Source organism: Corvus moneduloides, chromosome 14 (genome assembly GCF_009650955.1).
Source record: "Corvus moneduloides isolate bCorMon1 chromosome 14, bCorMon1.pri, whole genome shotgun sequence".
In the NCBI taxonomy this organism is placed as follows: domain Eukaryota; kingdom Metazoa; phylum Chordata; class Aves; order Passeriformes; family Corvidae; genus Corvus; species Corvus moneduloides.
In genome coordinates, this window is record NC_045489.1 from 10,973,704 (window position 1) to 10,989,922 (window position 16,219).

Consider the following 16,219-nt stretch of genomic DNA (forward strand, 5'->3'; position numbering starts at 1 on the left):
TTCTGCAAAGTCAAGTATTGCTTTGTTCTGTTAGCAATAAATCAGAATTTCAAGGGGGTTAATGAGCAATTTACCATTTTACCTTAAAACCCAATGTTTAATTAGTTTCCACACTTTCTTCTGGAGCTCAGCCAGGCCAGGGTGATGAATGTCTACAGCAATTAATGGAATTACTTGCAATTAAAAGGATAAAAGCTGAATAAATTCAATATTGTGTGACAGATTCTAATGCTGTATCAGTGTTGTCCCTCAGCTTTTGGCTGTCAAAGATCTCAGAATTTGTTGACAAAAGCAATGACACCAACTAAAACTTCTCACCTTTCCAATTCAGTTTGAAGTGAAACTGTGCTCACTGCATTCTGAAACCTTTTCATTAGCAAAAACATTGACTCCAGGCTTACTCTAGAATTACACTGCAGATAAAAAGCTGGCTCTACACCTAAAATATATGCAATAATTTTACAACAAAAATTAACAGAAATATAGTTGTTATTTAAGTATGTACTAGGAAATCTACTAAATAATCCCTTTAGAAAGTTATAAGCTATCTTTATTGCCATACACAGGGGCTGCCTACTCTACTTTGCCTGCACAGCCATTCATATTTTCTGCTTTCCTTTCTTTGTTTCTGATCTGAGGCCTTGAAGGATGATTGGAGAAAAGACAGCAACAGAGGATCTTATTTTAGTATAATATGATATTACTGCAGTTGGTCTAGACAATTACCTAGGTCTTACTGAGAAGGGCATATTATTCCAAGGGAAAGGTTGCCTTAGCATTGAAGTAACTCAGCAGGGACGACTGATGACCCACTAAAATATGGATTGAGGATGACCCCCACTGAGGAGCTGAAATTGTCACATAAAGAGCAAAGCCCGAGCAGCAGCTCTTCAACCACATGCAGCAATTTGCACTGAGTAGGATCTGCCCACAGTGGGAGCCTAAAAGTCAATATATTTGCTCATCCTGAACCATGTAGGAACCTCAGAGACTCCCAGGAGAAATAAGTGTGATCTAGAATGGGTCTTGCATTAAGAAAGTACATGGTTTTATTCTGCTCTTGTACATACTTCAAGGAAAATATCTCAATACAACCAGGAAACTTGGAGACCATTTCCCATGTGTTTGGCCACAAGTCTCCCTCGCAGGCTGAAAAGTTAAATTACAAAAATTTAACAAAATCCCAAGCCTTGAATGGATTCCTGTCAAGGGCTTGGGAAAAGTACCACAAGAATGCAAAGCTGCCAATCTACAGTCATTAATTCCAGATCTGTGCACTCCTGGGTCACCCAACTACAGATACATGATCCAAATCAAGCAAATGAGAGCATGATTACTGAATTAGTGAGGTGACAGTGGTTGTGACAAATTTACTGCATCTCAAACCACTCACTCACCATCAGATCTGGACTCTGGAGACACTGGGCAGCACATATCCACTCCCCAGCGGAGGTATTAGAAGTGTACTTTTAAGCTTTTTGCTGTCAGTGGTGAGATCTCAAGCCTGGATTGCTTTGTATTCTATGGTCTTGAAATCATCAATGGACCATGATAATACTTTGAACAGGGTTTTGCAGTCAGATCACAGAGAATTAAGGTCTGAGTTTTGAGATTCTTAATGCAAAACAACAAAAAGTAGCTAGAGAGTAAGTGCTTTTGCTCCTGGCTTGAGCTTCTGGACATTATTATTATTTCAAGAGTTATTAACAACAAAAGGGAACAGAGTTCAATGGGACTGATAGCTAAGGAATGTACATTTCATTTATACTAATGCAAACAATTATATCAGCACTTGAAACAGATCACTAGAAGCAAAACAACTGCACACATCAATAATAAGCTTTTAGTGGTTATGGAATCATGAATGTAATCTAGTTGCTTTCTTACACTATTCCCATTGTTGTCATTACTCATTTCCTAGGACAGCATTTGCATGTGCTGCAGAGGGTATGTCACAAAGTCAGGGCTGAACGTGTGCTGCACCTTTCCCTTGGTGCATGTCTTTGCCACATTACACACTCTGTGCATGCTGTCATCCACTTGCACCAATTCTAATCATTTACTGGCTTTGTCTTTCTTCAGGCTGGGGAAGTGCTGTTGTTTTCATAGCTCATGCCAAAGCTTGGCAAGCTGGCAAAACTATCTGTATCTATGTTTGACAGTCAGCTTCCTCCTTGAGAAACACCAACTGTGCTGCAGAGAGGATGGTCTCTGCCAGGCTCGGATGTCTCATCCCTGGGAGGTGACATGGGGCACCAGACTTGTGCTAAACAATGGGCACAACTGAGGGTTGTACAGCAAAGCATGTGGCTGTGAAAATAAGAGCTACATGAATTGATCTGAATGACTTCTAGCAATGGAAAAATCCAGTCACCTTGCAATCTTAAAATAATTCCTATTTTCATTACATTAACTATAGCTATTGAGAAACTACCTTCAGATCCAGGTGTCACTCTGGGAGTAACCAGACCACAAACACCAGTAAAGGCATTAATTCCTAGAGATACCTTTTTCAGAAGTTAACTACAAGGAATAATAAATCTTTATTTAGTAGACACGGAACCCTCCCTAACCTTTTCCTTTTCTGTGATACTTTTCTTTTACCTGGGGTATACAAAATTCCTACACAGCTTTTTTCCTACAACATATGTACAGCATGTTTTAAATACACACTTATTTCACCAAATAAGATTACATAAAACTTTCAAATCTGCATCTCTCAAATCTCTTTAGAAATAAGTAGGCATGTACTGAATTTCATTAAAAAGCTCAAAAGAACTTCTCTTTTGAGTTATTCTCTCTTTGATTTTTTTCCAGTGGATTTCTGGCTTTTACAAAAGGGGCACAGAAAATGCTGTGCAATTTAAGTGGGCCACAATGTCATTTCCCACAGCATAAATCCATTTGCAAGGTTCTCAGCTGTATCTCCCATGTGTAAGATCCTACTCCACAGAACAAATAGGAGATGATACCATCACTCTGTCCAACTTAGTACTGGGCTGGACAAAAAGGAGGGACATTCACTTTCTGATGAATGTCTCTGCCCTTTCCTCAGAGCTGAACCTTCTGGAGACCTTGACTGCAGTGCCCTTGAGGGTTGGCTGCTGACTAACAGTATGAAACCCACCATTAGGACTAAGGATGCATTATATGATGTAGCTCAAGTTTACACAGAACAGCCTTTGAGGTTTGACGACTACACTTACATTACAGAAGAAGCAAAAGCTACTCTGGCTCTGCCTAGCTGGCATTCAAAAAAATTTCTGCAATCACATACCCTGCATTTTGCAGCACCTAAAATACTTCAGTTACTAGTAGGGTGCATAAGGTCACTGCTGAGCTGCTACAGTTTCAGGCAACACCAAAGGACCAGCAGGCAAATGGAGATGAAACAGCTTGTTAGCTGGCACCATTGCAAAATTCACACTTTTGTTAGGAGGAACTGTGGTGAGTCAGCAGGAGCATCAGCCCCTAACTTCCATCAGCTGGCCTCACCAAACTTCTCTGACAGCTGAGTGCAGTATTCTCCCTGCTGGTAGGAACTGCACTCATCTGAAAAGATATTCTTTCTTGGCTTGCTTGAACATCCAGTATAATCCCATGTCAATAATTACATTATTACTTTGGTCGCTGCAATCTATGAGTCGCACGTTGCCATGAGCAGAGTTGTTGTACATTGCTTTCACTGAGGTGATCTGGAGGCAAAATTGATCTGAAGGCAAAATTTGACCCTCTTTACATAATGTTGGGGGATAGGGCTTACATGATGGATACTACCATACCTATATTTAATTTATATTTTATTAGATAGCCCTTTTTAATTCAAAATTTCTTTTAAATTCTAACACAAAAGTAGACACAGATTTTTTTTTTTTTAACATGCATTATTGATGTTATGGCAGAAGCTAAATGTGGAGGAATCTGGAGTCAGTGGATTTGAAGATCCTGGAGGATGCCACAGGATTATGTGGCATATTTCTTTCTCACCACCCTGCCACCCTGCCCTGGCCAGGCTACACAGTGGAGCTGTACAGGGTGGTTTTAAATGACCTCTCCCTCTCCAGTACAGAAGATCCTAGTCACAGTACAGAGCTTTTCTTAGCTAATTTATTAGGTAAAAAAAACATTATTAGGTGTAAAACAGATCTCTTGCAGAAAAAGAAATATTAAAGGCCTACATCATCTACCCTTTCCATAAATTTCTTTCATGGAACCTCTCAGCAAAGAGATGAAAAGTGAGTGTAACTTCATGCTGCCTAAGGGATTTTCCCTACTTAGAGGCAGGCTTTTGTTTCTTCATGTTACTGCTGTAAGTGAAACCAGTATGGGCATGTTCAGAGCAAAAGCTTGGGTCTTTACCTCTGAAGTAACTGACCAGATCACTTATTTTGTTCAACATTTAACCACATTGACAGTTCCAGACTGACTACCTCATCCCCACACTGCTACAGTATACTCAAGTAAATATCCACAAAGATACAAGTAATTTTTTCAGAACTCACATTGTAAACTGGATTAACCCACCATCTGCTAGGAAGCCAATGATCTAATTTAATTTATTCTTATCTACCTTCTGTGTAAGCACAGCTTGTCAACTCCGGTGCTACATGTTTGGCAGAATATGAATAAGAGCCTTGGCTCCAGTGCAAAAGAGACACACAGTAGTGAGGAGATGTCAGAAAAGTCCTGTGCAATAAGCACTTACTACCTGCGAGATGAACTTCAACGGACAAAAATCCTGCAAATATGAAGTCTCTCCAAATTGCTGACCTCCACTAAAGGCTTTTGTTTAGCTTTCTCTGCTGTTTTACAGAATCTCAGTAGATCATCCCCCTGAAGCCCAGACTTCAGAAAAGCTGTAATAGAATGTGTATCAGCAGCTGACTACTCTTTCTACACCTGTTCTCACTGCCAGAAAATTATTTGTTTCTGTAACTGCTAGCAGGTCCTGCTTATAAAACTGGATTTCACTGTGGCATGAAGCCACAGATGCGTCAGTGTCACAGTTCCAGTAAGGGTGAATTAATGAGAAAAATACCTGGACACAAGTAAGAGCCAGAATCAAAGTTCTGATTCTGACCTTTAGAACAAGTGATCTTCTGTAAGCTTATTTTACAAATAAAATACTATTTCATTCTGCTGTAAACAGATTTCAGAATTTGAGACTGTTAATATTTGATTCAGTCTTCAGAATATTTTTTAAAATCCACATTAAAGTGGTAAATTATTTTGACCATCTAAGGCATTTAATGAAATGAGGACTTCTTCCATATATTTGTTACAGCCATCTTAACTCTCAGCACTCTCCTCTTTCTCAAGAACTCTTCTCTTTACACCTAACATATTTTTATACCTGAAAATACAAATATATCCCTCTCTCCTGCAATCCTCCTACAGGGATGATGGTTTCATTTTTCATTACAGTCATATTTTAGACTTAGGAACAAACAAAACCTAGTCTCGGTTGACAGTAAGTGTGTCTCCTCTGAGTACTTAGAGGTTTGTGACAGTACCAAGCTCCTCTGTAAGACCCAGGATCCAAGAGAGCAGACACCACAATTCCCAGCTGAGAGATCCTGATATGTCTGTCTCAGTGAGAGTTCTTCCAGTAAGGAGTTCAATGGCATTTCAGGGTTATGCATTTGTATCACAACGTTTGCATAACCCTGAAACACCTAGCACTGTTTACTATACCATTATACTCTTCAGTGTACAACAGTGTATTTTCCCCTTGAGCCTTCTCTGCATAATTCCTATTTTTGCTGCTGTTATACATTGCCTAAAGTGATGCAACCAATGTTACAAATCTATGCACTGAGATACACACGTCCTTAAAATTTGGCCTGGCCTTTCTCAATGTTGAAACCATCACTCCTCTCCCTTGTACACAGTGAGAAATGGCAGGTCACAGTGTCAGTCAGCACAGAGGCTTTAATTTCCTTACCCTCCATGTGAATATAATTTAAGACCCAACACCCATCTCCAGTGCATGCTCATAAATAGTGATAGTATCATGAAGGATAGGGACGACTTCATATTCATACTTGAGAATTCATTTGTATATAAAACAGTCATTCTGTAGTCAGGGATGGTTAAATCCAAGAACATGAGATGCAATTTTCAGAGGCACTGAACATTTGCATCACCTGCTGAAATCAATAGGAACAGTAGGAGTTCAGCACCTTTGATCAATAGAACCAGTGATTTGCAAGTCCAAATCAGCTGCTGATAAAATGGTAAAGTATCATGGAAGAGAAATCCTACTCACTAATGGGTTAAAAATAACTACTAAATGAGTAGCCATATCCTCCATTGTATTGGGCTTAAAGGAAATGATGTGGTGTTGGAAAAAACCAGAAGAAATACTATATTTCTTATTCTCTTATGTTTCCTTAATTTAGTCTTAATTTTTTTGGCAAGAGTCAAACTTACCAAAGAACTGCTGGTGGAGCTGCTGTAGCTCCCCATGCATTGGTGAGAGGCACCAACATCACCTCCCTGAGGCGTGTCCCAACTGCTCACTTGCGTCGCTGCCCACTTTGTGGGCAAATTCAACAACTGTGCCCCAGATTCACATGACTTACATTTCTCAACACACAGGACAACAGAAAATGAAAGCAGGAATTTCTTCCATATAAAATAATTCAACACATTTACAATTACACCTCCAACAGTTTGAAGACCAAACATGCACTTTATGAAATAAGGTTTTTTTGGACTAACTACTATTATTTTAGAATCTATTCACAGAAATTACTCCCATTGAAGTGAAAATATGTGTTTTACTTGATAAAGATTTTCAATAAATCTGCTGTTACACAAACATCAACAGTGTTCTCTAATTTCTTTACTGTCCATATAATAGTCAAATTTATTTCAGAAAGGCCAAATAGTAAACACAGTGATTATAGGCCAAAAGAGGATTAATGGAGAAGTAGTATTTTTTTTAACTGAGTAGTAGTTCAAAGGAGAGAAAATACAGAAGAATTGCGTGTTCTTATGTAAAAGCTTTGCTATTGAGTCTCACAGATAAGAGGGAAAGGCTGAAAAACAAAAGAACAAAACCATTTTGCTAGTTTACCTGTTATTGAAAAGAGATCACAGCTTAGAGCACTCTGGCACAGGTCTCAGTTCATTACAAATATAAGATCCACTTGTAAATTTTGATCAGGAATAAGCTTTGTGTCTCTAAAACTTTGGAGATGTTCTGACTTGAGGCTGAGATTTGGGCCTCTTTTTAAAAGTAATGTTTAGCTCAAGCATTTAATGGCAGTGAAAAATATTTGAAAAAGAACATTTAAGTTCTTAGATTAGGAGAAGAAAAAGCTTGATATTAAATTTTGATCAACATTCATTTCGCCTGAAATTGTAGGTCATGGTAAGTTGATGCAGGCTGTGTCAAAAAATACAATGATGAAAACAATTTTGGCTTTAAAAAGTCTCCCTTATTCTTTCAGTAACAACTGCTGAGCTGATCACAGGTTAAGTTTGGTCCTGAAATTAAAACAAGTTTTGTTTTACAATTTGGGCCCATGTCTGTAGTGATTGCTCAGACACAACTTCCTCTGACTTGAAGAAACCTGATGGAGTGAGGGATCTGAATCATGGTGAGCAAAGAGAAAACACTTGGGGGAGTGAATTTTAACTTCAGAGTGTTACATACGGTCTGAATTTCGATATTCAACTACTTGTTTAAAACACGCACACTTAAACTTTTCATGTGAAAAGATATGCAAATATGCAAGACTACAGAGCCAGTGAACTGAAACAGTTTATATGCTATGATTTAAACCTAGCAAAAGGGGAATAACTAAGGTATCTGAGTCGTAAGAAGAGACCATAAACTTATTTAAATATTTAGCCAACTAGAGATGGGCAGCAGGAATATTCACTGGGAATAAGCTAACTAATACTACCTGAATCTGCAGGAAAGCTCATGCAACAGAAAAATTTCTGGGGAAAACAAGAGCAAATTATGGCATCCTGAAAAGTTTCCTGACTTATAACTCTAGGTACAAAAATTCATATTTTTTCCATAGAAAACATAAATAGAAATAGTAATAATTTATAAAATGCAAGGACATCTCCCTTTTGTCTGCTTTGGGCTAAATGAAGAAAACACGCTACACCCTTGTGTTACCAAGATATGATAAATAGACACATCTACAGGAGAGTCACAGAGAGCTTTTTAATTCATGGTGACAAGGAGTGCTTCCAGCCTTCTCAGGCTGATGACATATAGCAGTATATCCTTAGGAAGTTACAGAAATTTCAGAGACAGACTGAAATCTAAACAGGGATGAAAAAGGCAGTGCTTCACCAGATAAAATCTAAATGGTGTGGGTGGGATAGTATGTGTAGCAAACAGATGAGGCTGCAAAAATGATACAGCCTGTCCTAACTGAGGGCATATGCTCACCAGCTGTTATGTAAATCTGCAATTAATGGAGCTTACGAGATCCTCAGGTACTTTCAAATCATCATGCACCAGAAATGCTCAAATCTGCTTTCCCATATGCATTAGGTGAGGATGTTAGGAAAAAATCCCTCCTGATGAGCATCTTGCTGACAATAATCAAAACTTTGTCACTATGGGACCAAAAAAAGCCTCAGTGGGTAACAAGAAATTACTGAAATTTTAATAATTTTCACCACAGATACATTTATTCAGAGAGTACAGAAAATCAGTGGCCATTTATCAGTTTGGAGGTATCTGTACTTGTATCTCTGACAAGTTTTACTAAGCATGAACTGCACTCTTTCAGGCAAACCTGGAATTATTCCCATTCAAGCTATAGGGTTATCAGGGATACTCTGGTCCTGCCATCTGTGAACTGCCATCTAAAAGTCCAAGTGTGTGTGTGAGACAGCAAAACAAATTAGATTTCTCTATGCTTACAAAAGCCACAGTCACGTTCTTTAATATTTTCAATTCAGATTGAAAACCCCATGAAATAATTAAAGTTCAGGCTAAACGTTATGTAGGAAATCACATAGAATTGCTCTCCTATGTATGATTGTAACCACATTGACTTCAAGCCACCTCCAATATACCTGTCCTCAACAAAAAAAACCAAAAACCCAAACCTGGGGAAGACCTTTCTAGCTACTCTGATAAACCTGTCCAGTATATTTTGCTAACAAAATGACTAAGTTTATACTGTGTAACCTATTTTTTGAACATAAATTCAACAAAGGGATAACAAAATCTATCTTAGACAACATGGTGTGAAACTATTTTTAGAGCTGGCTGTCATTCTAGCAAATGATAAAACAATTAGGAGGAAAACAGTGTAAGACTTATATGGTGATGAGACTCGAGAAATTAACTAAGGATAGCAAGGCAAAACACAATTAAACATTACCAGTCTCTCCAAATAATTCTTTTAGAGCAATAATGTTGTAAGGCGTAATATGAAAATCAAATGTTTAAGAATATATCACAGCAATTAAAATCAGTAGGAGTCCTCTGCAAGTATAAACATGTAATCTTGAATATTTCTTTCTCTGTTAGGCAGCATCAAGGTTAACAGAGTAGAAAGTTAATGAGAATTCCTTGTTTAACCTTTAGCCAATGCAGTGTTTTGTTCACCAGGATTTACGAAACACCAATGGCAAATATTATTAGTAAAACATGATTTGTGTTAGTGCAAAGCAAGCAAGACAACAGGGCAGAGGAAGTAAAAGAAGAATTCAGCAGAGGAAAGGAAGCAGGGCTTACCGATGACATAGGCGAGCAACAGTGCCAGGGTCACTGTGATAGCAGTGGCACTCAGAGCTGTGCACTTCCAGTTGCAGCACCTGTAAGGTTTGTTAAAAGTGAAGGCAGGTCTGGAAAAGGTACTTCTAGGAAGAGGCCTAGGAGGTGGAGAGTAAACAGTATTGGATGTTAAGGGATAGTTCTGACTGGCTGCACTGAAGATAGCTGAAGACCCAGATCCATGTTTAAACAGGAAATGCCTACAAAGAGAAGACAAAGAATGATGTAAAAACCACTCTGTGATGTAAAAAGCAAAAGGAACTACATAAGCACTTTATAGTAAATATTGCATATAGCCACAGAAAATATCAAAGACAGGGGAAAACATGTATTTGAATACCCTCTGCAAGTTTTTTAACCACAGCACAAGATGTCCAGCAATGTTTTAGTGAAACAACATAATATAAATGAATTATGAACTATTTTCCCCATGTTTCAGAGTAATGCAGAGGGAAGGTTGTTTCTCAGTACTGGGATCCTCCGAGCTGAGCAGCCCCTGTGTGCCCTGTGTGACAGAGACATGGGAACTGTTGCCAGCAGTATCTCCTCCATCCACACCTATTCGGTTTATTCACCTGGAATACCCAAAAAATGCTAAAGCCAGTGCCACTGTGAACATTTATTTTTTACCATGGAATATAGGAAATTAAAAAAAAAAAAAAGTGACTACTTAGTCACCTGATCTACAAGGATAATCCATTCTGAAGATCTGTAGTTACTATATAGGTGAGCACAATTTCTTTACTGTTCTTAATTGAGCTATTTTGAGAGCAGTTTTTCTTCAAATGCTTTTGCCTACTGCAGTGATTCTCAAACATACTAAGAAAGAATTCATTTGGAGACCTATTTCAGCATACTCTGCAGGACTGATTGCCTTCAAGAAAAAATAGCAAGGACTTACATTAGCACAAAAAATAAGGTACAAAAATGGGCCTTGCAGAACAAGCTCTGGTGCTGAAGTACAGAGTAGTTTTTGGATAGGAGGAAGGATGGTTTTTCAGGACTGGCAAGAGCTCTCCAAGAGAATTTATGAAAGGTTATTTAATGTTAAACAATAACTTACTGTGATATGTGCTCAAAAATTGTGGCAAAAGGGCTAGTGCAGGGCTGCCCATAACAACCACATATTCTTTTGGAAACACCAGTTTTCTTTGGTCCTTCTTTCCTTTGTTATATCTAAGTGAGCAAGCTTCCCCAGTGCCCTCTTTTCTGACAGATGCACCTCTCAAACTCACACCACAGCATGCACCCAAAGGAGTCTGGAGTATCTTGGTGTTCCTCTGGCTCAAGCCATGAGGTCTGAGCTGAGAAAGCAAGTGACATGGTCCAGAATCTTCCCAATGGCAAATGTGCCTTTACACCTTCAGCAGGGCACAAGACAAGTTTTTGAAAGCATATATGGATCAATCAATCCATGCTGGGAGAAATTCTTTGATGAATACCCAGTGGGATGTACGCAATCTCAAACACTCGAGAGTATGAAACATTGTTCTACTGTGACATTTGCCTTTAAGAATATTGTAAATACATGTTCCTGAAATGGTAATTGCTAAAACGGTGTAATGCGTATGGTATTATGTATTTACATTATAAGATTTTAAAAGAAAGGTTAGGGTTTTCAAAATGCCAGATTATAGAAAATAAAAAGGTATTACAGAGCAGTTTTATCCTTTAAAGAGCCCTTTAGTTACACAAAAAAGCAAATGAGAATACAGGTTAGCTTGCATTGCAGTTTACAGGGCCTGTGTATCACGAGTCTTATGACTAAACCACAAGAATGAAATCTGAGTATTAGTTACTTCTGCTTCCTGATTATTACCCAAATGAACTGCACTTGGACAAAACTGGACATCTGACCCTGACTGAGTACAGCATCCTGGCAGTACATCAGATAACTCATTCTAGTTTTCCTTCCCACTGACTTTCACAGCTGTAGATATACACATTAGAAAGATGGCATTGCTCTCCACATTGTAATGTTACCTCTAAATATTTTAGTTCAAAAATTATGAACTCATATACAGTAAAATAATAAATTCAAATCAAGTAATATAACTGTTTACAGGACTATATAAACCTGCTTCCTTCCTATCAGGCCATGAGAGCACAGCTGGTTATTCTGGATTCAATGCTTTGTTGCCACACATGAAAGCTTTTGCAAGTATGTGAAGTTTTACTTCTCAGTCAGCAGTTAACAAGATACACAGTCACTTAAGACTTTTGGCAGGAAAAAATGTCATGCCAAAATTCCTATTGATAGTCAAGGAAATAGAAGCAGAATCACCATATAAAATAAGACATGTTATTAGATATAAGCATATACATATGAGAAGTATGTGTGCATATATACATACATACACACATAGATATATATAAAAATATTACAAATATAAAAAGTCAATTGTTCTTTACACAGTTTACATGTTCAAGACATAATGACAAAAACCTACTTATTTGGTAATTTCTCATTTAAATTTTGGAACTTACAGAAAAAAAGTCTTGATTTTGGCAGTATTGATTGTCCTTTACAGTGCATAGCTCAAAGGTATCAGAGGTAAAGGGAAGGAAATGCTGAACAGAAAATTGTTATTATTAAGGCTCTAACAACCTGCAATCAATAGCCAAGAATAATTTCATACTTTTGCACAGGAATTTATGACAGGGGCTTGATGATAAAATGCTACTGTGCAGAGGTGCTTCTCTATTAGCAGAAGAGTGCACAGAACCTGGATCCAGCTCACTCTCTTTTGGACAAATGACTCCATTCACACAGAGGAGAATTTACACTGCTCTAGTTTGTAATAAAACTGAGATTCTGAAGCAATGGTACACTGAAACTGAGCTAGCAGTGAAATAATGTTGAGAAAATGTTTAAAAAACCCAATTGTTTACAGCTTCCATTTTTGGAAGAGTATATTGAGTACTCAAAGACATTTCTATAGAATTTGAAAAACACTGGTGGCACAAGGACAAATTTCCAAAGCCAGACTGTGACTAGGTTCTCATAAACTCAGATGACTCCTCATCTGTCTGAGCATACCATGGTTCCCAAAGGACGTCAGGACATGCTAAACTGTTGCTATCAATTCTATAAAATCAGGCTCTCTTTTTAAAGAGCAAAATAATAAAACCTGCAGTTCAAAAGTTTAGATGCGACTGCAGCTGATGTGTGCTTTAATATTTGATCTAAGAGAAAAGCTAAAGCCTGTTTTTTTTTGGTAAACTGGGAACACAAGAAAAATCAGTGCATTTATAAGGATGATTGATAACACCACTCCTTTCAAGTGGAGAAAAACGAAATGATCACAAAAACATCAAAAACATCCATAAAAGAAGATGATAATATTCTCTTAAAAAGAGAAATATAGGACATAATTTGTAAGGCATTTCTCGGTGAAATAAAAGTCACTTAATATTATTACACTGATAACTCCAATACATAAATAAATATTAAAGCTCAGTAATAACTTCACATGTAGAAGAGGCAGTTGGAAGGCATTTCCTCTTTGAGGTAACCACAATGTCTCTTTAGCTGTTCATCCATCTGTTCATTTCTACAAATGTAAAACTTTTGAACTTTGAATCCTCTCAAGAGAAGTTAAATGGAAGAAAAAGATCCTACCAGGACCAAAGCCCTCCACAGCAGCAATGAAAGCAGCGAACCCCCCAGTGAGGTTCCTTTGCTACACTGAGCTCTGTGTCCTCTCCACCCACCCCTGCCCAGCACAGCACACACTGTGGAGTGAAGTGGAACCACGGCTGACGAGGAGCCACGTCTCCACTGCCACTGACATCCCCAGTAAAGACGAAAGGAAGGGGCGCGCTGGGACGTTCGGCTGACACAAGGCATGAAACTAAACCTGTTAGTCCTGCTGATGGCAGAACCTCTTTCATTCTGTGGAGAAGCAGTTTCCCGTGGCTCTTCCAGGTGCTCTTGTTTAACCTCAGGAGGAATGGCAGATAACTCCAAGAGCACAGTTCGTACAAATGATGAATTCTTAGCTACGAGAAGGTTAGAAAAAGGTTCATTTCTTTACATGCCTCTCCATCACGACATTTCGTTATGTACTTTTGGCTTCTTATCTGGAACAGCAATTTAAGTCTTATAAAAGCTTGAAGCAACATCCCAACTGAATTCATGTGGCAATAACATAATACTATTACAAAAACCACATCAACCCCACACAGAATTCTGTAATTCAATTCTGAGAAAATATTTTTATATCCTGATACTGTAGAAATGTCCCTCAACTTTGTCAAGGGCTATCACTTCTGTAACTTTCTATGCATTAACTCTGTGCCAAGCATCTGTAGGCCCAGACCTTCATTTGTTCCTATAATATGTTTTCCTTCCACTTCCATTAAAAATCATGAGTTTGTAAGAAGAAAAAATAAAGAACAAAAGCGGACTTGAAAGGGAGCCAACAGCTATGTTAGAAACACAAATCTTGGTATACTTTGGCCAAAAAATTAGTCTGCATTTCTCCTGGATAAACCAAGTAGAAATACATTTGTACCTGTATATGTTTCACATTCAAGAAATAGTTACCTAAAGCATTACAAATTGCTGCAAAGCTATGTGATAGAAAAACCTAAGAAGACTTCAGTTCAACCATTTAAGTTGCCCAATTTCTTTTCAATTGCATTTTATAGCTGCATATAATGTATGTAATTCTATATCTATACTGATATTTAATTGAAGTAATTTCTTTAGATATCAACAGAAGTGCAGAGGAAATTTTTAAGAGGCATAGCAGATGAAACACAAGAAGGATTCTGTTTTTTGGCACAGCCAGAAAATATATAGAGATGGTAGCCAAAAGGGATTTGGAACAGATACGGTTGCCCATCTACTTTGGCAAACACTAAAAAGAAGACATTGGTACCTGCCCATTTTAAGTCACTTAATATTTCCTGTGACAGTAGTAAGAAGCAGAAATTAGCTCTCTCCTGGTTTTCTATCCATTCTACTCTGTACTCAAAGTGGGAGGGGAAAGAAGAGGACACTTCTAAACTTACATACTAATCAGAATATATTTTTTTATAAATCTCCCATATGGCTCTCAACAAACTATTTAGTATAAAAACAAGACAGCTATTACATATATAAAAACCAAGACACCCACTTATCACAAAGACATATACACTATACCCTCATCTTGAAAACCAACCCAGGAAAACTGTATTTGAATATTAGACATGACTTGTAATTATAGGTAGAACTGACCTATAATTTTACAGCCTTTGTTTCACCTTTTTGTGTACAAGAACTATGGGAACAAGGATGGTCAAGGGTGAAGGAAGGGAGAAATGCCATGAAAACTATTTATCTAATTTATTTTATAATTATATTTTTACATGTATAATTGAAATAAAGTTGAACTCCCTCAGAGATTTGTCTTTAGGAACAGAACCACTTCGTTAAAATTTCCTCTTTGAGCTGGACTTGCTTTTTGAATCATTCACATAGAATTGTTTCCCTTTATTCACTCATGTTTTCTTTACATAGCATCTGAAAACTGAGCACTGTGACCGTGGATGTAAATGGAATCTGTATCCGTCACTTTTTGCTTCAGTACTGAACAACAAGTGATGCGATGTTGACTCACTTGTCAGTTGTTGCTGTAGGCAAGCTAAGCTTGTTAACCAGGTGACTAAACTTACAAGTCTCTGGCAGAAGTCTGGGACAATAATTATATAAATACAAGACGGTTCCAAAGTCAATCAAGAACGGCTTCTATAATGAAACCGTTGTCCAAAATACAACTGCTTTCTGGATTCGTTGGCTATTTAATGAAAAAGAAAAGATAAAACAAAAATTACCACACTGAGGACATAAATTCCTCTTGCATATACCAGTATGGGCTTTGTTACTCTGATACATGGTGACATCTCTACATTAATTCAGTAATTTTCAAAAGTGCTTTTCTGTGGCTTAGAACTTAGCTGTAGCACTCCAACTCAAACAACAGCTGAGTAAAACTGAACCAATGCGCACAGAAATTTGTGATGTAAGGACGGAGTAAGATCGTGGCTTGCTCGATTTTATTTTCTCTAACAAATTCTAAGATCATTTTGGGGAAAATATGAAAAATAGCAGTTACAATAATATTTATATAAGTCATAAAAGTAGATAATATTTGCAGAGTACTTTGAAACCATGAATCAAGAAGGATAAAAATCCCAATATTGTAATTTTATTGCCTATATTCTGTGGTTGGAAGCATGACTTAAAGAAAGGAATGAGTAACTGAAGTAGTTGCCCCTCGGTTCTCTTTGCCACTGATGTCCTCCTATGAATATTCATGCATATTCTAATTGACTTTTGTTACCAGCATTTCAGTCTACTTCCAAGTACCTACATGCATATGGTCTAATCCAAGCTGTACAGCTACTGTGACAAACAAGACAAAGTCTACTTGATATGAGATGTATCACATTAGCTACATAAATACTATT

The 16,219-nt window shown here is 37.7% G+C and overlaps 1 protein-coding gene across 8 annotated transcripts in view; it reads right to left on the reverse strand.

The window, feature by feature from the left end:
• Positions 1–16,219, reverse strand: part of TENM1 (teneurin transmembrane protein 1) — an 829,655-nt gene that overhangs the window by 134,772 nt on the left and 678,664 nt on the right. For all 8 annotated transcript variants that reach the window (XM_032123523.1, XM_032123524.1, XM_032123529.1 and 5 more), the window contains one exon: positions 9,722–9,960. In XM_032123523.1, the coding sequence (XP_031979414.1) occupies positions 9,722–9,960 (239 nt within the window). The remainder of the gene's footprint in view (positions 1–9,721; positions 9,961–16,219) is intronic.